Source organism: Phalaenopsis equestris, unplaced genomic scaffold (assembly GCF_001263595.1).
Source record: "Phalaenopsis equestris unplaced genomic scaffold, ASM126359v1 Scaffold000223, whole genome shotgun sequence".
In the NCBI taxonomy this organism is placed as follows: domain Eukaryota; kingdom Viridiplantae; phylum Streptophyta; class Magnoliopsida; order Asparagales; family Orchidaceae; genus Phalaenopsis; species Phalaenopsis equestris.
This window is the reverse complement of record NW_018164665.1, coordinates 2,340,487-2,367,157: the sequence shown is the minus strand read 5'-3', so window position 1 is coordinate 2,367,157 and position 26,671 is coordinate 2,340,487. Positions and strand designations below refer to the sequence as shown.

The following is a 26,671-nucleotide window of genomic DNA, read 5'->3' as shown; positions in this document are numbered from 1 at the left end:
AGTTTAGCTGTTAGATATGTAAATAAATAAAATTTACTTGGTATTTATGTAAATGTTGATAAAGTAGCAACTTCCGGGTGAGATCTGCAAATTAATAAGAGTTGGGTGGTATGTATGTAAATGTTCCAAGCAAGTTTCCAAGGCTTTTCTATTGATATCTCACTCACTTGTTTTTCTTCAAAAAATTTTCTGTGCGGAGTGGTGACGTAGCTTTACGTGCCGTTGAAGTTATTTCTGAGTTATTTTCAAATTATTTCGAGATTATTTTCAATAATATCGAAATATCATAGAAATAACCAAAAAATAACCTAAAAATAAAGGCCGCAAGTTATTTCTGGGTTATTTCAGGATTATTGAAAATAACAAAAAAATAACCTGAAAATGACTTAGGAATAACCTACGCCGCACATAGACCTACGTCAGGAGTCTGGACAGAAAATACGCTCGTTTTTATTGAGCTATTTTGAAACTAATAATATATATATATATATATATATATATATATATATATAAACTAGTCAAACAGGAACGAACAAATCTTCATTCGTGTTCGGTTCGTTAACTTAGCGAACGAGCCGAACACGAGCTTTTTGGATAGCGTGATTCACTCAAAATTTTGAATTCAATATCCTTGATGGTGTAATGAACCTGAATCATATTATAAATTAGAAAGGATGAATTTTGTAAATAGACCAAAATAATTGATAAGATTTAATAAACATGATGAATAATTAGAAACTTTTCACTTTAAGATAAGGATTTTGAAGAAAGTATGACATGGATGATTCCCGGAACATTAGATTGACTTTCAAGGGTTATCCCTACATTAAAAGTATCAAAGGAATCCTCTAGCTCTATTATGAGGAGAAATAGAGTTGGTTTGCAATACCAAAATGCATATGAGAGGGCAATTGGTTGAAGATAAAGAGTTTGGCACCTTAGTGCTATAGTTCGGAGTGCCTCAACACTATAAGGACCTAAATTTTGGAGAAAAATATAAAGATCTCGATTCCATAAAGCAATAGCTAAGCGATGTAGCACCATCCATAGTATTGCAACACCATCTAATCAATACCATAGTGTGATTTTCGTAACAAATTAGTTTCAAAATAGTTTTAGAGTTTACATGGGGAGTTATTTTGGTGGTTTTCGAGTTATTAAGTGGGCATACTAGTATTGATGATAGTATGTGAAGTGGAAACACAGTGCTAATAAAAGGAAGTGATATAGTGTGGAATGTAATTGTGAGAGTGTGTAAAAGAGAGTGATGAGAGACCAAGTAGGGAAAAGAGAAAAAAGTGTCCAAAGGAAGACATTGCACAAGAAAACAAGGGGCAAGCAGGATTAGATCTAGAAAATCAAAAACCTGATTTTTTTTCTTTCTCTAATTTATTTTTTCTAGTGTATTTCTAAATGTTTAGATGAGCTGGCTTGCTTGGCTAGGCTTGTGGATGAGGGAATTATCATCGTGGACATGGAGCTGGTGAGTTCATTTTTATCATTCAAGATCTCTATTCTGTTTTAGGGCTAACCAAATAATTTTTGTTTCTCTTGAAATTATCCGGGCTGTTTGGCTACATGCAGGATTTGTAAATTCCAACTTATTAAATTAAAGTTTGATTCTTATACTATTTTGGTGCTGTTTGGCCACAAACAGGATTTGTAAATCCCAACTTAGTCAATCTTGGGATAAAACTGTTCCTTTTTCTATGATGTATGAACTCAAATACTCAGATTGTGCTAAATACTCAGTAGTTGTTGAAATGATATAGATACGCAGTGATGAGAAGTGTTGCTATTATTTTAAATCTTATTTCCCCCAAGTTTGATTAAATTCAAGATTTTATGTGGCTAAAAAAATGTTTGAAAGAATTTTGCATAAATCTGTGTAATCTCCAACCAAACAACCCATGAAGGATGAAAACTATGTAGTCTTTAAATGGATGCCATCTCATTGCTAGTTTAACTTTTTATTTCAGCTTTATGACCTGTTTCTCCGTTCTATGTGTGTTGAGCATGTGGATTATGAATGAGTTTGTCTTGTTTAGGTCTTCGAATTTAATGCTGCCCCAATGACTTATTTATGTCTTAATTTTAGGAAAATTTATATTCATACCACTCAATTTTTTGGTATTTACATATCTAACACATAAACTTGGATTTTTACATGCATGCCACCTTCCTTATGCATGAAATGGTGTGTTTTACTTTTGAAAATGTAAATACATAAGAATTGTTGGCATGTATGTAAATAAATCATTAATATTATTACCCATGCTTTGCTATTGCCCTCATATGCCTGCTGCTTCTAAATTCTAATGACCATTTTTGTTATTGGTTAGTTAGTGTATATACTTATAACTGAACTTATTGAATGGACTCAAATGATTTGAAGAATAGCTCTTCCTTGTATTTTCCAGTATATCTATAGTCTATACCTTTCTTATTGACAAGCATCTCAATTTCAAGGAAAAGTGTGAATCAAATAAACTGTCTTTCATGTATATCATGATTATGCCAATAATCTGTAATTTAGTGCATGCAAGTTTATTCAATTATCAATCTATTGAAGTCGGTCTATTTTCTCACTCAAAATACTTTCAAGGTAAAAAGAGGAAAAAGTAGTATTTTTTTCTATGATGTATGGCAAGTTCTATAATGATTTTTTTCAGTTTTTTTTTAATATTTATTTTTCTTCTAGGAGGATTTACATATGGACTGCTCAATTCCTATGTATTGACATATCTAACTCAAAATTCAATTTTTACATACATACCACAATTCCTATGATCTGGATTTTGATGCACATATGTGAATCTTAAGATGCGTACATTATCAATCCCATTATCATGCACTGATTCTCCTCAAGTTCTTCTTTTACTGCATGCTATTTCTGATAACAGTGCCCCTTTTGTTACATCTCAGTTTGAGACACGTATTAGTTTACACAATTTTAATCTATGATTGTGATAACTTTTTGTCAACATGTTAATATTTTATTCATTATAAGCATTAATCATCACCTTTAACATCCATTGATTTGTTTCCTACAAGTGCCTCTTACACCCAAGGGCAGTATTAGCAATATATATTTTAATCGTTAATTCTAACTGGATGTTCCTTTGCCATTATATCATGATGGTGACAAACAAATTTCAAAATCTTATGAAGTTGGATTTTGTCATTCGGGGGCTTGCTGTGGATGAAACAGCAGAGATGACTTTGATCATCAGTTTATTGGGTATGATGTTGGTGAGCTTATTTTTTTCTTGTAATACATGTTGTGTTTGAAACCTTATAATTTGTTATGTGCATCTTTAGTACCATTTACAATCTCAACCAATTTCAACATGAAATCAAAGGATTGTTTGATTGGCTTGTCATTAATTATCATTTTTTTGGTCTATGAATTGCATTTCTTCACTAAATTTAAACCACTTTTTGATGTTACTCGGATCTTATGTTATTGTTAAATTATATGTAAGCATAAAGAGCGTCATGCAAAAGGCCACAAAAATTTTTCTTGTCATTGGAAATAGAGGAGATTATGTTAATTCAAAGGGATTAGTTCTGGTTGAAAGGAGACTTTTCTTTCCATATGATAAATTTTCCCAAAATTTTGTGAATATGATAATTTTAGTTCATTAAATATTTATTTTCATGTAGAAGCTATATTTTTCCTAGAAGCCTCCACCTGTGCTCAAATTATGGTGAAATGGCCCAACTAGTGTTTTATTTTCTTGATGCTACCCACTTTTTTCTTTTGTTCTCTTTCTCTCTTTTCTCAGGTGAAACTCTTAATGAAATGAACATAAACCTCTTCAAAAAGATTGAAGTCATTTTGTGTTATTTAAAGCATTAACCTCCTATATAAACCAATGTTTTCTTCCATACAATCTGATTCTTCTTCATCATATGTTGAATTTGCTCAATCCGGGTGTTCTCTGTGCCCTCTATGATCTTCTGAAAACCAAGGTCTCACAAAAGGCTCAACTATGACTCGAAGGAAGAGAACCAGGTCACGATAATATGAGCGAAACTCCTAGTATGGAGAGAGGCTATAACCCCAAAAAAACGAAACTCCAAGTATGGAGAGAGAGACTCTTCCCCAGCGGAGTCGCCAGATTTGTTTCCGTTCATTTTTTCTCTTTTTTTATTTTAAAAGGAGTCGTCAGCTTGTCAATCATCGTATACTTGCCCCATTCAAATAAATCTCCCTCCCGAATCATATGAATGATAGATTTGTTTTGGCGTTTCGCACATGCGGAACCAGAGATAAGTCACCTTAAACCAATATCCGCGAAACCAGCTTGTCCCAAACAAGATCGGGTAGAGGCACCTTAAACCAATATCCGCGAAAGAAGTATCTACATAGACTAAAATAATACACCTAATATGTTATGAGTTCCTTAAACCAATATCATGCGGAACCAGCTTGTCCCAAACAAGATCGGGTAGAGGCACCTTAAACCAATATCCGCGAAAGAAGTATCTACATAGACTACCCAAAACCAGAGATTCTGGGTTCGATCCCCAGCGGAGTCGCCAGATTTGTTTTCGTTTATTTTTTCCTTGCGAGGTTTATCGCACATAGACTTTCCACGTTTTACTTTTTTTCTTGCTACCTTCAGGGAGGAACTTTTTCTCTAATGTCATGTTATGATTGTGGTGGTGCAGCTGCGCATTGAGTTGCCTTCCTTTGTAGCATTGACCTTGTTTTCAGAATCCACCGCCTTGCCATGGCTAAACCTTCCTGTAAACTCTTCTTCCTCCACCTCATCTTATGAGAAAATGATGTGCGATGAGCTGTCTTTGGTCGCTTTCAAAAACCCCCAGTTTTAGCTGGATGATTGGGATTAGCCTGAGTTTACAGGATGGGAAAGTTGGCTTGTGCCTGCATGCTAGAGTATTTCTTGGATCTTTTTGGTCATCACTAAGAAAAATGCTTTGCTCTGCTTGCAATCAAAGAATTATGTCATCTCAATGAAGTCAGTAAGTTCCTGTCTTGTTTTTGTTATTATGTAAGCGTTAATTATACTCTTGAATTATCATGTAATACGTTATGTTTTATTGTTTCATTCCATTGTTATTAGAATAATAGAAGAATGCATCATATCTGTGCTATGTAAACCTAGAGAATACATTAAAGTTTGTCTTTCTTGATATTATTTTTTTTAATTTATCTTGCATGCTGTTACTTATAATCCTCTTGGTGAAATGTATGATTTATATTTGTTTTAGTAAGTGTACTAGAATGGCTCTTTTTCAACAATGCTGTACTTACGTTGCGAGAGAATATATTGTGTGCACGTTCACACGCTTGTTACTTCTCTCAAAATGTGTTCAGTTAAGCTTTTTCTGGTTTGGTAATTTGTTTCTTATTGATCCAAATTGGTCCCCGGTCTTGCCCTCCTCCAGCTTTCCTTATCCTATATTTGGGTACTATTTACCTCTCTATGCTGGAATCAGTGATGGCGGTGAAATCTCTCCTGGTTTGGCAGCGTGTGTAGTCTCTACATTCATTTCTTTAATTGTTTGGGTGCTTGTGGTATCACTTTTCATTTCTGTTTTTCATTTTTTATTTGTTTGTTTTATTTTATTAATGTTTTTACTTGAAAATAAAGATGTTTGGTATGTTATAACTTTTTAATTGTTTTTAAGGGTTTGTTTGGGATCAATTTTACTATTTTACAACATTTAGGTTATTTGAGTGTTTTAAAAAACAACTATTTCTTAATCAAACCTACCAAACATATTTTGTTTCAAGTGATAGTATTAATGAAACAAAAATAAAAACAAAAAATAGAAAACAGAAAGCAGAAGTGATCCCAAATGGCCCCTAAATTACTCATATAACTTTTAGATTTTTGAATATTTTTAAAAACAAGATAATTTGTTTTTGAAAATAAAAGATAAAAACATGTAAAATATGCACCAATCAAACATATTTTGAAAATATAAGCACAATCAAAAACAAAAACAGAAAACAAAGGTGATCCCTAGCAAGTAACAAGTCCTTAGCTACTGTATTCTGTGGGTACTACTTGCTGTTGTCTTCTAAATTGATACACTGTTTTGGTTTTAATTGACATTATTAACTATTGTGGTTTCTAGGTAGTATTGGTTTAGATGATATTTCCTTGTAGTGTTTTTACCCTTCTGAAGTCTTAGCCGGCTCTAAGAATGGAGAATGGAAGAAAAATACCCAATACCCTAGTACTTTAAGCATAAGAAGTTATTGATAAGTACCATCTTCTTCATTCTTTAATTACTCTACAAATTCATTGTTTATCTCGACATTCTTTTCTCCTCTTTCACTCATCATGTTCTCTAACTTGTAGGCATGTAGTTCTGTTAAAGTTATATAAATGTTTATGTTATAATTCTCATGTGAATGCATGGGAACAAATGCATTCTTTCCACTTAGAAAGAAACTTTGATGTCTATATACTTTTTCTTGCACCAACCACTTCAATCATGGTGTTGCTAATGGAAAGACACGGTGAGAAGGATTGATATGATATTGATGACATTATTATAGTTTATAATCTATTTTTATTCATGGTGTTTCTTATATATTTCTGTATTAAACAAAGTTTTACTGAAGCGTTCATCTATGAAGCAATGGTACTGACTTGAAACTTCCCTCCTCTCTCTCTCTCTTTTACTTCTAACTTTTCTCTCCTCCCATATAAAGCTCTTAATGACGTGGAAGCTAAGTCTTCGAAATGATTTAAATGTTTTTTTCCCCTAAATATTTAAGCTTCTGCACAAGCTAAAGTTCAGTCTGGCGTTTTCCTTCCTAGTGTCTTCTATTATTTTTTTTTCTAGTGTAGCTTGAAAATTGAGTTGATTTTTGGAATTTTTAAGTATGATTTAATCGTGCCATTATTGCATACCACACAATTCTTATGCATTTACATATCTAACGCCTGAAGTTTGATATTTACATTTATAATACCTTAGTATTTTAAAACCTATGCATGAAAATGTGTCTTTCACTTTTATAAGGCGATAGTGATACTGATATTTTTGATATGATGTCAAAGATTTGAATGTTATGTATGTAAATATCAAAGTTAAGTTGTTAGATTTGTAATTATATAAGAATTGTGTGGTATATATGTAAATGCCCTAAAGTTTTTACAGTATCTGATCCTAAACCACACCATAGATTAGTTTTAATTAGCTCAAAATTATGTCAAACTGTAAAATATAATATTTATCGTTCTATCTATTTATATATGAAGCAAAAACAATTGATTTCAAGCTGGACTATACATGTTAAAGCAAATTTCAAGCCAGTATCAGCCTGAACTTATATCATTCTCACCCGCCTCACAACAAAGTCTTTGTTCATCTGATTCAAATAATTGCACTTTATGCATTAATACTTTTTTTTTAATCTGCTTATGCTCTACTGTCCTTATGAAAGAAGTGTTCTTTTTATTGCTATGCTTCTGCTATCATGAGTTATGCTTTGAAATCCTATAATTTCTTACCTTAATGCAGGTTATGTGCTGTGCTGCACCCCCAATTATGCCATAGCAGAACCTCCTTTGTGGCTTTTCGGCTTTTCACACTGAGCTTGTTCCTTTAATAGCATTGATATTGATTACAGAATCTACTGCTAAGGCTTAAGCTAAACCCTCCAATAAACTCCACCTCTTCCACCTCATCTTTGCCCTCCAAAATCTTGGCTTTCCAACACTGCAGATCATCCCAATGGAGTTATTTGCAGCTGTAGAAGGTAGTGCTCGATGATCCAGAAGGGCGACGGCAGGCTTACAGGATTGGGATATTTGGCTGGTTTCTGGTTGGCAGTTATCTTGGTTCTGTTCTGTCATTGCTAAGGAAGATCAGTGATTTTGTCTTGGCCATGGAATCTGTTAGCTCGCATCTTCTCTTTGCTTTTATTTTGATGTAATATGTTATTATTATCATAGTATGCCCATTCCATGTTTAATTCAATAATGTGTTATGATTTATGCTATAAATCTGTAGAATGCATTGAAGTTTCCTATTTCAATTATGTAGTTTATTTCATATTGTTTTTGTTTTCTGTTATACATTAATTTTGTGGAAACGAGGCTTTGAAAATTGTGCCCAGCAATGAATTCGGTGGTTTTATGGTTTTCATTCTGTAGGATGTGATATTATTTGATTTATATTTTATTTAATGATTTTACATGTCGTTAATGGGTGGATATAGGGAGATCATTTTGCCCGAATTGCTTAGGTAGAGAGAAATCACTTGGACCAATTTATCGCAGTTTGGAAAGGAGCATCACCCTATTGTTAATGAATTGGTGGACTCATTAATCTTAAAATTTAGTATACCTTTTTACAACTTTTTTAGAATCTTGACTAATTTCAGTATGAACTTGTAGGATGTTTAATCTTCTACAATTCAGCCTGTTCGGTATATTAATTTCTATGCTTTTGATTGTACCCGCTCACTTTTTTTTAATCATTTTTCCTCAAATTAGTTGATATTATACAAGATATAAGATTAAAAGATTTTGCTTATCATCTTAAATACAAAAAGAATAATTTATAGGAAATAGTTGTTTTAAAAGGAAAATTTCTTTTTCTATATGATAAATCTCCCTAAAATAATGTGAATGTGATAATTTTGACTCAAATCATGGTGAAAATGTATTCATTCGTTAAAATTGCCCTCTTCTCTTCTTCTTCTTTCATTTTCCTTTTATATAGAACTTTTAATGAGATGGAAGTTAAGTTTTCAAAATGATTTCAATGAATTTTTTGTCAAGTATTAACCTTAGTGGCAATTTGGTTGCATGTGAAATGTATTTTAGGTGTTAGATATGTAAATACATGAAGATAGTGGTTTGTATTTAAATCTTACTATTAATTATTGTTCCAATAATCATGTGCCCCGTAATGAAATCCTAATATTTATCATCTAAATGCAGGCTATGGGCAGTATTGGCTCCCCAGTTCCATCTTCATGCAGCTACGCACTGATCTTGTTACCTTTATAGTATTGGCATTGATTACAGAATCCACCGCCATGCCCTACGGCTGGTGTCTGCGTGGCTGAGTGTATCTCGGATCTGTTTTGTCATTGCAGAAGGAAGATCAGTGATCATGTGCTCACCATGAGGTCGGTAAGTTTGCATCTTCGCTCTGATCTTATTTTAGAATTAATTATACTTTTTATTTATGATTTAATATGTTATTATTATCATATTATGTCTATTCCATCATAAGTACAAGAAATTGTTCTTTCATGCTATGTAAATCAGAAGAATGCATTTGAAGTTTTCGTATTGTTTTTGGTTTCTATTTATTTAAACATTTTTTTTGGTGGAAATAAGATTTTGGAACTTGTGATGGACATTAAATGGGAGAAAGGAAAGTTTAATATTAAATAATTTAGTTAGGAAAGAACTGGATGATGTAATTTCTGTTAAGGCTATGTACTTTTGGATTATTATTTGTGCAGCTTACTTGACCAAATGGTGTTTTTTGCCGTTCTAACCAAGGTCTTATGTTCAAAGTCTAGTACATTTGGATTCGTGTGGAATTAAACAAAATTTTGATGTAATAATTTTATAATAATTATATTTTTACTAATTCAATATGCAATAGGCTAATTCATAACGTTTCACTCTTGCATATAATGAATATGTTCATATCTCAAAATTTTGAGATATGATACTTTCAATTGTTTCTACTATTTTATTCTTTTATTGTTTCTAGTCATCCAATCATAAACAAGACCTCTTAATGTGGATCCATCATTGATCCTCGTATTCTATATCCTTAAAGATGGCTAAGCCACCGCCTAAGCATTTTTAGCTCAAAGTCTTTAATCTTAAGAATCTTATTGTGAAAGAAATTAACAGACTCAGTTGGGTCTCGTCTCATTTTCAAGCGAGTCTTAGAATTCTTTATTGTTTTTTATGCAGGAATGAGCTACTTGCTAAGGTCCATAGAGGATGAACTACACGAAAATTATTTAAATAGAAATAAGATATTAAATATTAAAACCATAATAAATTAAAAAAAAAAAGAAGAATCGAGGGTTGTGCTATCAAATGTTCGTGCAGATATGTGATGATCTTGTTCCTTTTCTAGCATTGGCATTGATTACAGAATCCACCGCCATGCCCTAAGCTAAACCCCCTCCTATAAACTCCCATCTTCCCCCTCATCTTTGCCTACCAAATTGGCGGCTATAGCCCTTCCAACTCTGCAAACCAACCCAATTAATTGCAGACGTCGGATGAGGATGCGCCTGATGTAGCGGAAGAGCAGCCGTAGGATGTGGGATTGGGAAATCTGGCTGGTGTCTGCGTGGCTGCGTATATCTTGGATCTGTTGTCATTGCAGAAGGAAGACCAGTGATCTTGTCTTGAACATGAAGTTGGTAAGCTCACATCTTTTTTTTTCTCTTATTTTAGAATTAATTATAGTCCTGATTTATGATTTAATATGTTATTATAATCATATTATGTCCATTCCATCATCAGTACCAGAATTTGTTCTTTCATTCTAAATAAGTCAGAAGAATGCATTGGTTTCTATTTATTTAAACCTTTTGTTTTGTTGGAAATATGGTTTTAGAAATTGTGCTGGACATTAAATTGGAGAAAGGAAATGGTTTAAGATTAAATTATTTAATTAGGGATGAACTGAATGATGTAATTTAACTATTTTATTTTTCATTTTTACTAGTCCAATCATAAACACCCGTTAATGTGGATCCATCAGTGATCCTTGTACTCGTCTGTATCCTGCCTGGGCATTTTGTAGCTCCAAATCTTCAACCTTAAGCATATTTCTATGAAAGAAATTAACAGACCCAATTGGGTCTCATCTCATTTTCAAGGGAGTCTTAAAATTCTTTATTGGTTTTAATGCAGGAATGAGCTACTTGCTGAGGTCGTTAGAGGATTAAATACACAGAAAATATTTAAATAGAAATTAGATGTTAAATATGAAACTTTTAATCATTTAAGAGAAAAAGCTAAGAATCGAGGATTGTGTCATCAAAATCAGACCAATAAAAATCCAGATTGTTAATTCATATGGCTCAAAATCTCGAAATAAGCACAAATGCATCACATTGAAGTTCTGATTTATCCTAATACTAATTTCTAAGGATCAACCATTCTTTGAGGGGAAAAAACTACAAGTTTATTATGCTTTTAATCCGTATAAGTTTTGTTTTTTCCAGAACTTCTTAATCTTTGTGTTCTCTAACTATAAATTAAAATGGATTTTTGTTAGAAATTAGTCTACAGGTATTTAAATTTAACTTATTTTACTTTGATATTTTCTTATTTCTTGAGATATTTTTCTTTCAAGTTATTGAAATTCGTATGATTCCCTAAATAGAACGCAGTGGAGAAAAAGGATTCATGTAGCTGACCCCACGTAGTGGGATTAAGGCTTTGTTGTTGTTAGTTGTATTGAAATTTGTGCGATTGTGTCAAAAAGTTGTTTGTTCTCTTAAAACTAAATTTAAGCTATTAAGAATGCAAGTATTTTTTTTGTATTTATATTCCTGCAATCATTGAAATCCTAATATCCCTCAATCTTAATACAGGTTATGTGTAGTGTTGGCTCGAATAGTTCCTCCATGGAACCTCCTGTCTGTCCTTTTCACGGGGCCACAAACTGAGCCTGTCGGTGTGGACGAGCAGCGGCAGGATTACTTGATGGGAAATTTAGCCGGCGTCTGCTTTTCTGAGTATTTTTTGGATATGTTCTATTATCGCAGCAGGAAGATCAGTAATAATGTAAGCTCGCATCTTATCCTTCCAATTATTTAAGAATTAATTGTGTTCTTGATTTATGATTTGATATGTTATTATTATCATATTATTCCCATTTCGTCATCAGTGCAATTTGTTGTCTTTCATGCCATTTAGACCTTTAGAATGAATTCAAAATTTTCCCTCTTTGGTATATTGTTTGTTATGTATTGTTTTTCTGTTTCTGTTTGCTTATAAATTAAGGTCTTGGAAATTGGACCGGAGATTGAATGGAAAAAATGAGAGGTTTAATTAAGAAAGATTTACTTACATAACCCTCACGGCCTATATATTTACATATCTAATACATAAACTTTGTTTTACATACATGCCCCTTTAAGTGTGCATGAAAAGGTTTATTTAACTTTGTAAAAGTTAAAATGGTGGTATTTTTTTATTTGTTATGAAAGATTTGAGTGGTATAAATGTAAAAAGTAAAGTTTTGATGTTGGATAAGAATTGGGTGATATCTATGTGAATGCCCCTGTGATTAAATGTTTAAAGAAGTGTTGAATTAGATGATGCCTTTTTTTATTAAGGTTATATACTATTGGAAAATTATTCTGTCAGGACTCTTAACGCAAAGAATCATTCAGAGTCAAATCCAATAAAATTACGCCGCGTGGCGATGATATAAAAAAAAATAAAATATGTCTGGTAACACGGGCATATTCCTCCCTTGTTATTCAGGTGTTATTGTGTGTTATTCAAATAAAAACTAAATTCAAGCTATTAAAAATGCAAGTATTTTTTTTGTCTTTATATTCCTGCAATCATTGAAATCCTAATATCTCTCAATCTTAATACAGGTTATGTGTAGTGTTGGCTCGAATAGCTCCTCAATGGAACCTCCTGTCTGTCTTTTCACGGGGCCACAAACTGAGCCTGTCGGTGTGGACGAGCAGCGGCAGGATTACTTGATGGGAAATTTAGCCGGCGTCTGCTTTTCTGAGTATGTTTTGGATATGTTCTATTATTGCAGAAGGAAGATCAGTAATAATGTAAGCTCGCATCTTATCCTTCCAATTATTTAAGAATTAATTGTGTTCTTGATTTATGATTTGATATGTTATTATTATCATATTATTCCCATTTCGTCATCAGTGCAATTTGTTGTCTTTCATGCCATTTAGACCTTTAGAATGAATTCAAAATTTTCCCTCTTTGGTATATTGTTTGTTATGTATTGTTTTTCTGTTTCTGTTTGCTTATAAATTAAGGTCTTGGAAATTGGACCGGAGATTGAATGGAAAAAATGAGAGGTTTAATTAAGAAAGATTTACTTACATAACCCTCACGGCCTATATATTTACATATCTAATACATAAACTTTGTTTTACATACATGCCCCTTTAAGTGTGCATGAAAAGGTTTATTTAACTTTGTAAAAGTTAAAATGGTGGTATTTTTTTATTTGTTATGAAAGATTTGAGTGGTATAAATGTAAAAAGTAAAGTTTTGATGTTGGATAAGAATTGGGTGATATCTATGTGAATGCCCCTGTGATTAAATGTTTAAAGAAGTGTTGAATTAGATGATGCCTTTTTTTATTAAGGTTATATACTATTGGAAAATTATTCTGTCAGGACTCTTAACGCAAAGAATCATTCAGAGTCCAATAAAATTACGCTGCGTGGTGATGATATAAAAAAAATAAAATGTCTGGTAACACGGGCATATTCCTCTCTTGTTATTCAGGTGTTATTGTGTGTTATTCAAATATTTTTGATATTTTATTGTGTCATTATAACATTGAGAATATTTCTATAACACAATAACATCTGAATAACATACAATAATACCTGAATAATATGAAATAACAAGGGAGGAATAGTCCCGTGTTACCAGGCTGATTTTTATTTTTTTTATGTCACCATCACTTGGCGTGATTTCATCGGACTCCGAATAATTCTCTACGTTAGGAGTCCTGACAGAATAGTTTTCTATATACCATCAGTTTTTTATTGTAGGAGTTTGTTTGGGTTAATGGTTGAGCGCTTTTTCTCTAGCCATTGTGTCTTCTGGTTAAGGTCTAGCACATTTATGTGTACGCATGACTTAAAAAGAATTTTTTTAAAAATAAGTGAAATAATGTAATAGTGATGTTATTTATTCAATATGTAGTTGGCTAACTTAATTTTTTTTTTATTATTTTTAATTTAAAGTTTCTATTTCTAGTCATCTGATTGTAATTGACGCCCCTGTATTTGTTACTCATCTATGCTTAACTTTTATAGTGTGAAAACTGATGTGGTTTTGGGATGACTGAAAATATAGAGCTAAGGCAGATTTCTCTATTATCCTTAACACCGAAAAGTTGGGCTCTCAAAAAAGCCTGTCCGTTCGCGGAAGTTCGTTTTTGGTTTCCTATGTAGCTAGTGTTCAGTTCATTCATTAAAAAAACTAGCTGAATCTCTATTTGTTACTCATTTATGTTTGAAAACTGTTGTGGTTTTGGGATGACTTAAAATATAGAGCTAGTTGGCTGATTTCTATATTAACCTTAAGACTGAAAAGTTGGGCTGTCAAAAATGCTCATCGTTCGCAAATGGTTAGTGTTCGGTTTGCTATGTAGCTAGTGTTCAATTCTTTCATTGAGCAAACTAGTTGAATACGAACAAATTTTTTGAGCTTTTATTATAAATGTGCCAAACGCGAATATGTTTTTGTTCAATCTTGCTCAGCTCATTTTAACTCGAATTATTTAAATATTAATTAAATAATATGTAAAAACTAAAATAGCAGTATTTTTGATATGATAAAAATTTAGTTTGTATGAACATAAAAGCCAATTTACGTGTTAGATATGATGTAAGAATTGTGTGGTATATATGTAAATTACCTTGGAATTTTTTAAAATTCCGCCAGAACTGCCCTTATTGTTTATTATCCGACAATTTTGTATGCCTTTTGACAGTAGTTTTTAGAATCTTGACTAATTTCAGTATGAACTTGGAGGAAAGTTTAATCTTCTACAGTTCATACTGTTCAGTATATTAAGTTATGAGCTTTTGATTGCACCCGCTCCCTTTTTTTAATCATTTTACCTCAGATTAGATGTTTATATTATATATGATATAAGATTAATTATGCGCTCAAAATGCTGCTAAAGAATTTACTTGTAATCTTAAATGCAAGAAGAGCAATTTATCAGAAATAGTTGCACTAAAAAAACAAACTTTTCTTTCTATATGATAAATCTCCCTGAAATATTGTGAATGTGATAATTTTGACTGAAACCATTGGTGACATTATTTAAAAAAAGCTTGCTTTCTTTAGAATTGCCCATTTCTCTTTATCTTTCTCCCTTTCCTCGTGCTTCTCTTTTTATTCCTCTATTTTCTTGTACATAAAACCCTTAATGAGATGGAAGTTAAGTTTTCAAAATAATTTCAATGAATTTGTTGGCAAAATAATTAAAGCTCTTATAGAGTTTAAAGTTCCAGTCTGTGTACTATGTTGGAGTTACCCATTCTAGTGTTCGGCTTTTGCGTGTTCTCGATCATCTTCTACCTTAGGGGCCGATTATGGTTGTAAATTAGGTGTACTGTATTCAGAATGCTAGGGTTTTAAGAATTTTGGTGTTTGATTTGAAGAATTTGAAATATAGTTTCAAGCTTAGTGGCCATTTGGTTGGGAAGTAAAATGCAGGTTTTGCATTTGGATTGTTTGGCTGAAGAATTTAGAATGCAAAATAAAATTTTAATGAATTCCAAGCTCACCCTGTAGTTCTTTTATTGTGTACTCCAAAATGCATTCTAGAAAATGCATCAACGGTCTCTACATGCCACCACTCGGCATTGAACACAGTATTTTTCAGTTTGCCTCATTGGCTGTCGCCTGCTGGCCAGCCTGTTTTAAATTGATTTTCTTTTTACTTCAAACTAAACAGAAAAAAATAAATTTTCACAATTGTTTTAAACTCACCAAAACTAACTCCAAAATACTCCAAAATTATATTTCAATTTTAGAATTCTTTTTTTCTGTAAACCAAACCACCCCTTAGTTTAGCTTGAAAATTAAGTATTAATATTTTATACTGTTGCATACTGAATCAATGTATAAGCCATTATTTTTTGTTTAGTCTGACCTTCTATCCCACCATAAGATTAGACTGAAGCTATGTATGGGGAACTGTTTTATTATTGCTTCCTAGAAATTTCCGTGATGGGAAGTTGATTTTTCAACATGAATTTTTAATATGAGATGAATGTAAGAAAGTTGTTGTTTGATTCTCATCGCAGCTTTCTAAGAAGTTGATTCTCATCGTAGTTTACAATTCAACAACCTTTCTTTCATTATTTTTTTTAGGGCGTTCCCCTCAATTCGTATATATTGACATATCTACCACCTAAATCTTTCATGTCACATCAAAAACATCTTTTATACATACATAAGGGGCCATGGATACGTAAATACATAAAAATTTAGTGGTGTGTATGCAAATCTTCCTATTAATTATTGTTCCACTAATCATGAATCACATAATGAAATCTTAATATTTCTCATCTTATTGCAGGCTGTGGTTAGTAGTCTCCCCAACTTAATGTTCGTGCAGATATGTGCTGATCTTGTTCCTTTTCTAGCATTGGCATTGATTACAGAATCCACCGCCATGCCCTAAGCCAAACCCCCTCCTATAAACTCCCATCTTCCCCCTCATCTTTGCCTACCAAATTGGCGGCTATAGCCCTTCCAATGCTGCAAACCAACCAAGTTAATTGCAGTCGTCGGATGAGGATGCGCCTGATGTCGCGGAAGCAGCCGTAGGATGTGGGATTGGGAAATCTGGCTGGTGTCTGCGTGGCTGCGTATATCTTGGATCTGTTGTCATTGCAGAAGGAAGACCAGTGATCTTGTCTTGAACATGAAGTTGGTAAGCTCACATCTTTTTTTTTCTCTTATTTTAGAATTAATTATAGTCTTGATTTATGATTTAATATGCTATTATAATCAATTATGTCCATTCCATCATCAGTGACAGAATTTGTTCTTTCATTCTATATAAATCAGAAGAATGCATTTGTTTCTATTTATTTAAACCTTTTTTTTTGTTGGAAATATGATTTTAGAAATTGGGCTGAACATTAAGTAGGGGAAAGGAAAAGGTTTAAGATTAAATAATTTAATTAGGGATGAACTGAATGATGTAATTTAACTATTTTTATTTTTCATTTTTACTTCTCGTCCAATCATAAACACCCGTTAATATGGATCCATCATTGATCCTTGTACTCGTCTGTATCCTGCCTGGGCATTTTGTAACTCCAAATCTTCAACCTTAAGCATATTGCTGTGAAAGAAATTAACAGACCCAATTTGGTCTCGTCTCATTTTCAAGGGAGTCTTAGAATTCTTTATTGTTTTTATTGCAGGAATTAGCTACTTGCTGAGGTCGTTAGAGGATTAAATACTCAGAAAATATTTAACTAGAAATTAGATGTTAAATATAAAAATTTTAATCATTGAAGAGAAAAAGCTCAGAAATTGTGCCATCAAAAAAATCCAGATTGCTAATTCATATGGCTCAAAATCTCGAAATAAGCACAAATGATTGCATCGCATTGAAGTTCTGATTCATCATAATATTAATTTCTAAAGATCAACCATTCTTTGAGGGGAAAAAACTACAAGTTTATTATGATATTAATCCATTATAAGTTTTGTTTTTCCAGAACTTATTAATCTGTGTTCTCAACTATAAATTAAAATGGATTTGTGTTAGAAAGTTTACAGGTATTTAAATTTAACTTATTTTACATTGATATTTTCTTATTTCTTGAAATATTTCAACGTAAATAGGACGCAATGGAAAAAAAAAAAGATTCTTGTAGCCGTCCGACGTAGTGGGATTAAGGCTTTGCTGTTGTTAGTTGTATTAAAATTCATGCGATTGTGTCAAAAAGTTGTTTGTTCTCTAAACTACATTCAAGCTATTAAAAATGCAAGTATTTTTTTTATGTTCCTGCAATCATTGAAATCCTAATATCCCTCGATCTTAATACAGGTTTTGAGTAGTGTTGGCTCTCGAATAGCTCCATAATGGAACTTCCTGTCTGTCTTTTCATGGGGCCACACTGAGCCTGTCGGTGTGGACGAGCAGCGGCCGGAGGGATGGGAAATTTAGCTGGCGTCTGCTTTGCTGAGTATGTCTTGGATACGTAAATATATAAGAATTTAGTGGCGTGTATGTAAATCTTCCTATTAATTATCGTTCCACTAATCATGAATCACATAATGAAATCTTAATATTTCTCATCTTATTGCAGGCTGTGGTTAGTAGGTGTTGTCTCCCCTACTCAATGTTCGTGCAGATATGTGCTGATCTTGTTCCTTTTCTAGCATTGGCATTGATTACAGAATCCACCGCCATGCCCTAAGCCAAACCCCCTCCTATAAACTCCCATCTTCCCCCTCATCTTTGCCTACCAAATTGGCGGCTATAGCCCTTCCAATGCTGCAAACCAACCAAGTTAATTGCAGTCGTCGGATGAGGATGCGCCTGATGTCGCGGAACTAGTGTCTGCGTGGCCGAGTATATCTGGGATCTGTCATGTCATTGCAGAAGGAAGATCAGTGATCATGTCTCGAACATGAAGTCGGTAAGCTTACAGCTTCTCTTTGCTCTTATTATAGCATTAATCATAGTTTGATTTATGATTTAATATGTTGTTATTATCGTTGAAATCCTAGTATATTTCCCCAATCTTACTGCAGGTTATGTGTAGTGCTGGCTCTCCAATCGCTCCATAATCTTAATGCAGGTCATGTCTAAATTTTTACTTTCTAGCCATTTGATTATAATTGGTGCAGCTTTATGTGATACTCCTCTATGCTTCGGTTTTATAATTTGGAACAATTGTAGTTTTGGGGTGACTAAAAATATGGAGCCGGTAGGCTGATTTCTATATTATCCTTAAGGATGACTGTTGTTTGGCTGTCAAAAACCGTTCGTTGAACAGTTTGTGTTAGGTTTATTATGTAGCTCTTGTTAGATTCGTTTAATAAGCACAAATTAGTTATATATGAGCCAATTGAGCCGGACATGAAGTTTTTGTTTGATCGAATTCAGCTCATATTAATATGAATTATTTAAATATTAAATAAATAATTTGTAAAAACTAAATTAATAGTATTTTTTGATATGATAAATTTAGTTTGTAGCAATATATAAAGCCATTAGGTGTTAGATATGTAAATATGTAAGCATTTAGTGGTATGAATGTAAGTTTGCCTAGAATTCTTTTAAATTCCACCTCGGCTTTCCATTTTATCATCTAGGTTTTAGATATGCGAATGCATAATAATCGGGTGGGATGTAGATGGCACTGCTTGGCCCCATTGCATTTAGTATTTAGGTGTTGGATGTGAAGAAGCAATGATCGGGTGTTATAAAATTTAGGGAGGGAAATTATTAATAGTTTTGATTATTTAAAAAATGGATTAAGAGGAGAATTATATAATTAAAATGTATAAATAAATAATGAGTCTACAAGAATTTCAAGGAAATCTAACAAAGTGATATAAGTATGATTGAGAGACTTGCTGGCGGAAGGCAGGGTGACTCACTAGCAAAAGATTAGAAGATATTTAGGATATGTTTGGCGCAATTGCTGATTATTTATAATATGTTGATTATTCTGATAATCTGTAGATGCACTCTCACATCCAAATATTAGCCATGATTTTTAGCTTTTTTTGCTGCATTTTTCAAAAATAAGTTGAAAATGGTATTTTAGCTTTAAAATTTATTTAAAAGCCTGGTTTTGTGCCTCTAGCTGCCTCCATTCGAAATATTTATGGAAGGTTTATATGCAGATTTTGAACGACTCTTTTTGGGCTGGTTTTGTGCCTCTAGTTGCCCCCATTCGAAATATTTGTGGAAGGTTTATATGCATATTTTGAACGACTTTTTTGGGGGGGGGCTGGTTTTGTGCCTCTAGTCGCTCCATTCGAAAAATTTTTGGAGAACTATATACAGGTTTTGAACAATTATTTGGGATTGGTTTTATGTCCCTAACTACTTCTATTTGAAAGTATACTTTGAAGATTCATATATTGGTTTTGAATGATTGTTTGGAACTTGAGTTTTGTCACTTATCGGGATCAACTCTGCTTCTTATCGGTTCAGTTGTAAGCTTCATAATATTTCGGTTTTGAACTTTTGGTGATGACCCGGTTCAGTTGTAAGCTTTGCAGTATTTCAGTTTTGAGCTTTTGGTGATGACTCAGGTTCAGCTCTAAGCTTTGTAATAACTCGATTTTGACTCTTGATGATGGCTTAGTCTTGTTTTTTAGTTTAACATTCACATACTTCAATTTTGAGCCTTTATAGGTTTCGGTTCACTCATTAATGGCTCGGGTTTAGTTCCTTTGCTTAGCATAAGTTTATTTGATAATGCTATGGATTTTATATTTCATGTTGAATTGTATTTCATTCAATAATATTTGCTTTAACTCCATTGTTAGATTTGATTCCTTTTACTTTCCGAGATGAGGGGGTAATAGGCGATGATGCAAAGAACCATTTGACAGCTTTGTTTATAGTTGAAATATAAAATCAATACTCAATTAGTGTGATGCTCTTTCACTCCTAAATCGTCAATGGCTCTAACCCCTTTCAAAGTGCCTGAGAATTGGTATTTAGAAAAGAAGAGATACTACGGGTTTTACACAGATATTACACTTGCACAAGAAATAGATACTACACTCACACACACATTATACAGTTCATACACTACACTTTGATGAGCTCAGATACTACATTTCACATACACATACACTACACCTTGATGAGTTTATATACTACATTTCACATGCACATACACTACACTTTGATGGGTTCAGATACTACTCCGTTCACATATTCTTTAAACAATAGGGTCTAGGGTTGTATGATTATAGAGGTGATTCGTTGGTGGCCTCTAGTTGATGTTGATAGGTTGACCTCGATATATCAGTTGTCTGTTGGATCGAGATAAATAGAAAATGGGTCTCGTCCGAACCTATACCCAAATTGAAATCTAATATCCCATCTTGAGATTTGCATATGCTCATCATTTAACTTTTTTTTTTATAATCTCATAACCCTTAGCTCAGATTCTCTATTCATGGTGTCATCATTGTATACCACAAATTATCTTCCTCGTATCCTTTCCATAAACCACAAAAAAAGGTCCTCGTTATTTTTAGTATGATACTATTATTCTTCAAATTTTTTTTTACACATTTTATGTAAATATCTTTTAAATTTTAGTATTTTATTATCAAAAGCAGTTATCATTGACTGTTATGGGCAGAAAGAGGTATTTTGTGTTTCTATGCATCTTGAAAGCTTTTATGCTTATTCTCGATAGGTTTGGACTGGGGCTTTTACATACATACAGACCACTCAATTCTTTTGTGTTTGTTTTGTATAGTGCTTACTGAAGTTTTTTCTTATTTTTGTGGTTGTAAATAAATTGGAATGGGGTGGTATGTAAGTAAATGCTCCTAAGAAAGAAATTTGAATGAAATTCCACTAATTTGTCTTTTTTTTAATAAGATAAATTTAATATTTAAAATATAAAAAATAAAAATTTAATATACTTTTAAAAGGAAGAGATGCCATAAAAGATAAGTTTTTTTTTTATTTCTCAAAATTTGAAATATTCCACGGAAAAGTTCGCTTCTTTTATTTTAAAGAAACTAAAAAACGATTTTAGGGGTTTTTTTTTCCTTTTTCTTTATTTCTAATAATAATAATATTAATAATTTTTGATAGTGTGTTGAATTCTCGTGCAATGCTAAGACAATAATATATTACTCTACTGTCGTGAATCTTCCAGCACGCATCAATTTATCGACATATGTAAAAAACAAAGCATCGTTTGACACTGTATTGAACTTTGAGACGCTGATCCCTTACTATTAAAAAAAGAATAAACAAGAATTTCAGACATTTAAAAAAAAAAACAGCTACTAACATTAAATAAAAAGGAAAAAAAGGCCGAATTTTACTCCAACAATTCCCTGCCTCAGCAGCTCTGCCATTCCTAAATCCTAATGGCACCAACATGGGTCCAGCTACCCCACCATACTGACTTTTTATTCGATTTGTATATGAAACGTGAAGGCATGAGAATAGAGGAGATGACCAGCAAAGCTGGCCAGTAGTTTTTAATTTTGTGTTCATGTAATAGACTTGTATTCTTAAAAATGTAGAGAGCGTGAGCTTACACGATTTTAATATTTTCTTACGACAAAATTATTCTCATCCAAAAATAGGAGAACAACTGATACATGATCAACAAATTTCTAACATCTAACTTGAATCTCGATCCCATCTTGAGCAAAAAATGTTGAAACTTCGATTAAAAGTAATTTAGAGCTCCGAATTTAGCAAACTAACAGTCAAATTGACCGGCTCTACGAGACATATCCAATAGTATGAACATTGATCCAATATGAATAAAATCAAGCTCAGATCAAGTCATCAAACCACTTTTGGAAGTATTTTTTAGCATATTTCCTTCGGTCTACTGAATGTCAAATTCGGTGAACTTACAATTGAATCGTGCGCTCAACAAGACGAATCCAGTAAAAAGAGGTACTACATCAGTATTTATTTGATACGGTAATAAAACCGGCAACCCGGTTGCTCTCACACTATGTATTTTACTATTTCTCTTTCATTTTCTACCTTGTGAATAACGCCCTACATTTCTTCATATTATGAAATCTAGGGTTGGGTCTAATCCAGTAATCCTCATCACTTTTTTGTCTTTTTTTCTTCTTCTATTTTTATAGGGAAATCTGCTTTTGGGTTACTATCATTTTTTGTTGCCTAAATACTTACATTTACATTTGCAATCTCGCGATAAACTTCCACGTTTTGGATTTACTTATCCTATTTTGGATCACTGTAGGAGAACTGTAATGTATGTTATATCAGTCAATACTAATTTAGTCTAAAAATAATGTCATAAATTACGGTATAGAACTTGTTAAACACTCAAAAAAACATTTGGATTTTATGCACCTCTAACTAGTCCTCATAAGCGTGCCGCCAACTGTGGCTCTTCGGTTGATAGAGTTTGTATGACCTCAGGGGTCACGGGTTCAATCTCGCCTATGTGCGGAATGAAATTCTTAGAAATATAAGATTGGTTGGAAGACTCGCATAATAGCCTCTAGCCAATCTTAAGAAAAAAAGAAAAAAAAACTACTTAAAAGCATAGAGAGGTTGTTAGGTGTTGTGAAAAACGACAGCAATAAAACAAATAATTGGAACGAAAAAATCGAACAGAGACACACAAATTTACGTAGTTCAGCAAATTGCCTACGTCCATAGAGTTGCAGAGGATTTTATTGCTTTAAAGATTGCACAGTTTCTCTACCCGGGAGCCACACGGAGGAAGAAAACTAAGGGAGGGGTGGAACAGGAACCTGCGAATCCCTGATTCCTTTTCTTCCGTAAACCAACGCCCGAGAGAAAACCTTGGAACAGGCTTCACACAATACTCGACATTAGGAACCGCCATGTGCTTTGTGTTATGCCATAGTATCACCCACAAACTTATATAAAGCATTATTTTTCGGGTATCTCGGTGTAGAGTTTCTTCGGTGTATCTCGGTGTAGAGAGAGAAGAACAGAGAGAGAAGAAGAGAGAACAATGAAGTGATGAAGTGAGAGTCCTCTTATAAGTCGAGACGATCAATAAGTCGAGACGATCAACGATCAACTGGTGTAAATTCCTCAAGTAGTAAAATCTTCTGCAACTCCGTGGACGTAGGCAATTTGTCGAACCACATATATCTGTGTGTTCTACTGTGTTACTGTTTTATGGTGTGGATTTTCTCGTTCCATTTTTTTGCTTCAAAGATCGTTCTCCTGTTTGATTTATACATATACCACATCAATTGGTATATAGTTCGCAACACTAAACATGTAATTCGCCTAGAAACATAAATGAGCCTTACCAATGGCGGAACCAGGTTATGCCCAACAGGAGCAATTATTCCTATAGAATTTGAGATTTCGCTTTTTCTACCTCGACCTTACAAAGTCTAGAAAGCTTTAGAAATTATCGAGCTTTAAACAACATTGTATCATTGTTCATAATCATGATCCATAAGGGAACAAACTATCCAATCATGTTCATTTAACAAACAAGATTTTATAAAATGCTTATAGAACATGATCATTTTTACCCCCTGTCCAAACTAAAATTACAATAATGCCATCATGATTTCAAATGTTAATAATTAAAAAAAAAAAAAAACTTATCTTTAAGGCATTTCGTTGTTTGAAAAGTGTATTAAACTATTTATTTTTTTTAATTTTAAATATTAAATTTATCATATTAAACAAAAGACTAATTAGTGGAATTTGATTCAAATATTCTTATTAGGAGCATTTACTTACATACCACCCAATTCCAATTTATTTACATTCTAACACCAAATTTTTTTTTTTTTTTGCATTTATACCATATTACCTTTTATGCTTATATATAAATTAAAGTTTAGGTGCTAAATATGCAAATAGAAGGAATTTAGTGGCATGTAGCAAAAAATTTCTTTTTATAAATTGAAATACCAAGTCAACATATCGAAACATTTGTACACATTTGGCAATGTCCGGCAACACATTTTGAATTGATAAAATCTAATTTTACACTATGACCGATTCACAATGTAGACAAATTTTGTTATTATAAGATTACATAAAGTCAATCTGCCTATTTTAAAACATATATTAGTGTCATAAAATTCTATAAATTATCATTTCATTAGCATTGCATCGATGGTATGGAGAGTAATAGGAAGCGATGCTCCTTCCTTTCTCCTCTGTTATTTGTGTTGTTGTTGTTGTTGCTGCTGCTTAATGTTGCAAGTGCTAAAGTTCATTATCATGAATTTGTTGTATGTCTTCTGTCTCTTTCCTTTTTTTCGCATCTTATATACTCGTTCGTGTTGTATGTCAGTGCCAACTCGAGCTCACGACCTGAGTTTATTGAGCCACGAGTACGAGCTCAATTACAAACTTGAGTTTGTTTATTAAACTCACTCGAGTTCAAGCTCGTATGGGCTCGGCTCGTTGGATTGTGAGTCGGAGCAATTAGCCTAGCTATAGTCTTTTAGATGCATTTTTTTGTGAACTGGCGTTGCATCCTCCTCCGACCACCAATACCTTTTTCCGACGAGCTCACGTAAAAATTATTTTTTTTATTTCGAGCTTGCGAGCGGGCTTGAGCTTCGAGCTAAATGCTGAGCCCTATTTGTAATAGTATTTGATGAAATTATTTTATTATGCAAATATAAGGTTGAAGAGAAGGAGGTGAAGAGGCTATGCAATAGTAGCACGATTATTACAGTGAACGGGCAGTTTCCAGGGCCCACTTTGGAGGCTCATAACGGAGATAGCTTCGTCGTCAAAGTTGTCAACCGGGTCAAATATAATGTTACAATTCACTGGTATGAAACACTAAAGTTTAGGGGTTAGATATGTAAATATATAAGAATTGAGTCGTATATATGTAAATCTCTCCAAAAATACTGAGAAATTCTTATGTATTTATATGTCTAACACCCAAGCCTTGATATTTATATTTATGACACCTTAATGTCATAGAGCTAGGGGTGTGAATGAGTCCAGTCCAGTCCAGCTCGAGCCACCGTCGACCTGAGCTTGATTAAATATATCGAGATCGAGCTCAAGCTTGAGTTTACGAGCTCGTGCCGGCTCACGAGCCAGCTTATGTATCATAAAAAAAGAAAATAATACTAATATAAGATGATGTTATAATAAAATGACAAATATGATTAATACTTTGGAGATAAATAATAAAAAAAATCACCTAGTATATAATATTTTACATATTAATACATGTTTGATATTTAAATGTCTTTTTCAGGCATGGATTGAGGCAAATGAGAAATGGATGGGCAGATGGGTCCGCATATGTGACCCAATGTCCAATTAAGTGTGGTGGGACCTACACATATAGGTTCAATGTTGAGAGCGAAGAGGGGACATTTTTCTGGCATGCTCATACCCCTTGGCTGAGGTTCACCGTTCATGGCGCCATCATTGTATACCCCAAATTATCTTCCTCCTATCCTTTCCCTAAACCACAAAAGGAGGTCCCCATCATTCTTGGTATGATACTATTATTCTTCAAATTATTGTTTATACATTTAATGTAAATATATATATTTTTTTAATTTTAGCATTTTATTATAAAAAATATTATATTTATGATTGTCCTCATTAATTTAATTTTAAAGAAATAAGACAAATAAATATATTTTTTTTAGTTTTGGAATAATTATCTTTAAAATGATTACATATATAATGTTTTTTTTTATCAATTAAAAATCAAATATATTTTAATCAAATTTGTAATTTAAAGTTTTGCATATGAAGGAGATGATTTTGATGATATTTCAATAGAATATATATATATATAAAACTAAAAAAAAATAATAATAATAATAGTAATAGTAAATCCTTATGTTGCTAATAAAACAATTCCAAACAAAAAAGAGGCAAAGATGAAAAAAGGATAATGACAATGAATGTAATAAATGACAGGACAATGGTGGAATATAAATTACGTTGAAGACTCAGAGAAAAAAATTCAGGAAGGAGTATTTCCAGCTTTCACTGATGCCTTTCTCCTCAATGGCCAACCTGGTGATTTTTTTCAGTGCTCCAGCAAAGGTATATTCAAACGTGTATTTTTTAATAAAATATGTAAATATTAATGCATTTACATACATACCACTCAATTACTATTCATTTACATGTCTAACCCCAATATTTTACATTTTACAATTTTGCTAATCAAATCTTTCACATCACATACAAAAAAAATCATCAATTTAATTAGGAAAAT

The 26,671-nt window shown here is 32.7% G+C and overlaps 1 protein-coding gene and 2 long non-coding RNA genes across 4 annotated transcripts; all 3 read left to right on the top strand.

Moving 5' to 3' along the window:
• The first annotated feature begins 4,619 nt into the window (after window positions 1-4,619).
• On the top strand, window positions 4,620-9,041 carry LOC110023227. Its single transcript, XR_002293877.1, has 3 exons — window positions 4,620-4,992; window positions 7,513-7,888; window positions 8,940-9,041. It is a non-coding gene; the product is annotated as an uncharacterized LOC110023227 (long non-coding RNA).
• Window positions 9,042-9,051: 10 nt separating this feature from the next.
• On the top strand, window positions 9,052-16,542 carry LOC110023225. Of its 2 annotated transcripts, none has more exons than XM_020722534.1 (4): window positions 9,052-9,130; window positions 9,939-10,399; window positions 12,599-12,790; window positions 16,309-16,542. In XM_020722534.1, the coding sequence occupies exons 2-4, from the start codon at window positions 10,295-10,297 to the stop codon at window positions 16,411-16,413; spliced, it is 402 nt and encodes a 133-aa protein (XP_020578193.1). In that variant the 5' UTR covers window positions 9,052-9,130; window positions 9,939-10,294; the 3' UTR covers window positions 16,414-16,542. The 2 variants fall into 2 exon arrangements, with proteins under 2 accessions (XP_020578193.1, XP_020578192.1); XM_020722533.1 differs by having other exon boundaries at window positions 9,052-9,134.
• Window positions 16,543-18,305: 1,763 nt separating this feature from the next.
• Window positions 18,306-18,811, top strand: LOC110023224. The gene is made up of 2 exons (XR_002293876.1): window positions 18,306-18,391; window positions 18,507-18,811. It is a non-coding gene; the product is annotated as an uncharacterized LOC110023224 (long non-coding RNA).
• Window positions 18,812-26,671: the final 7,860 nt, after the last annotated feature.

Excerpts from the sequence above, each read along its gene's own strand:
- LOC110023225 (XM_020722534.1), top strand. The coding sequence starts at position 10,295 with ATGTGGGATTGGGAAATCTGGCTGGTGTCTGCGTGGCTGCGTATATCT. Across the intron at positions 10,400-12,598 it reads TTGTCTTGAACATGAAGTTG|GTTATGTGTAGTGTTGGCTC; the intron begins GTAAGCTCACAT and ends ATCTTAATACAG. Across the intron at positions 12,791-16,308 it reads GAAGGAAGATCAGTAATAAT|GCTGTGGTTAGTAGTCTCCC; the intron begins GTAAGCTCGCAT and ends ATCTTATTGCAG.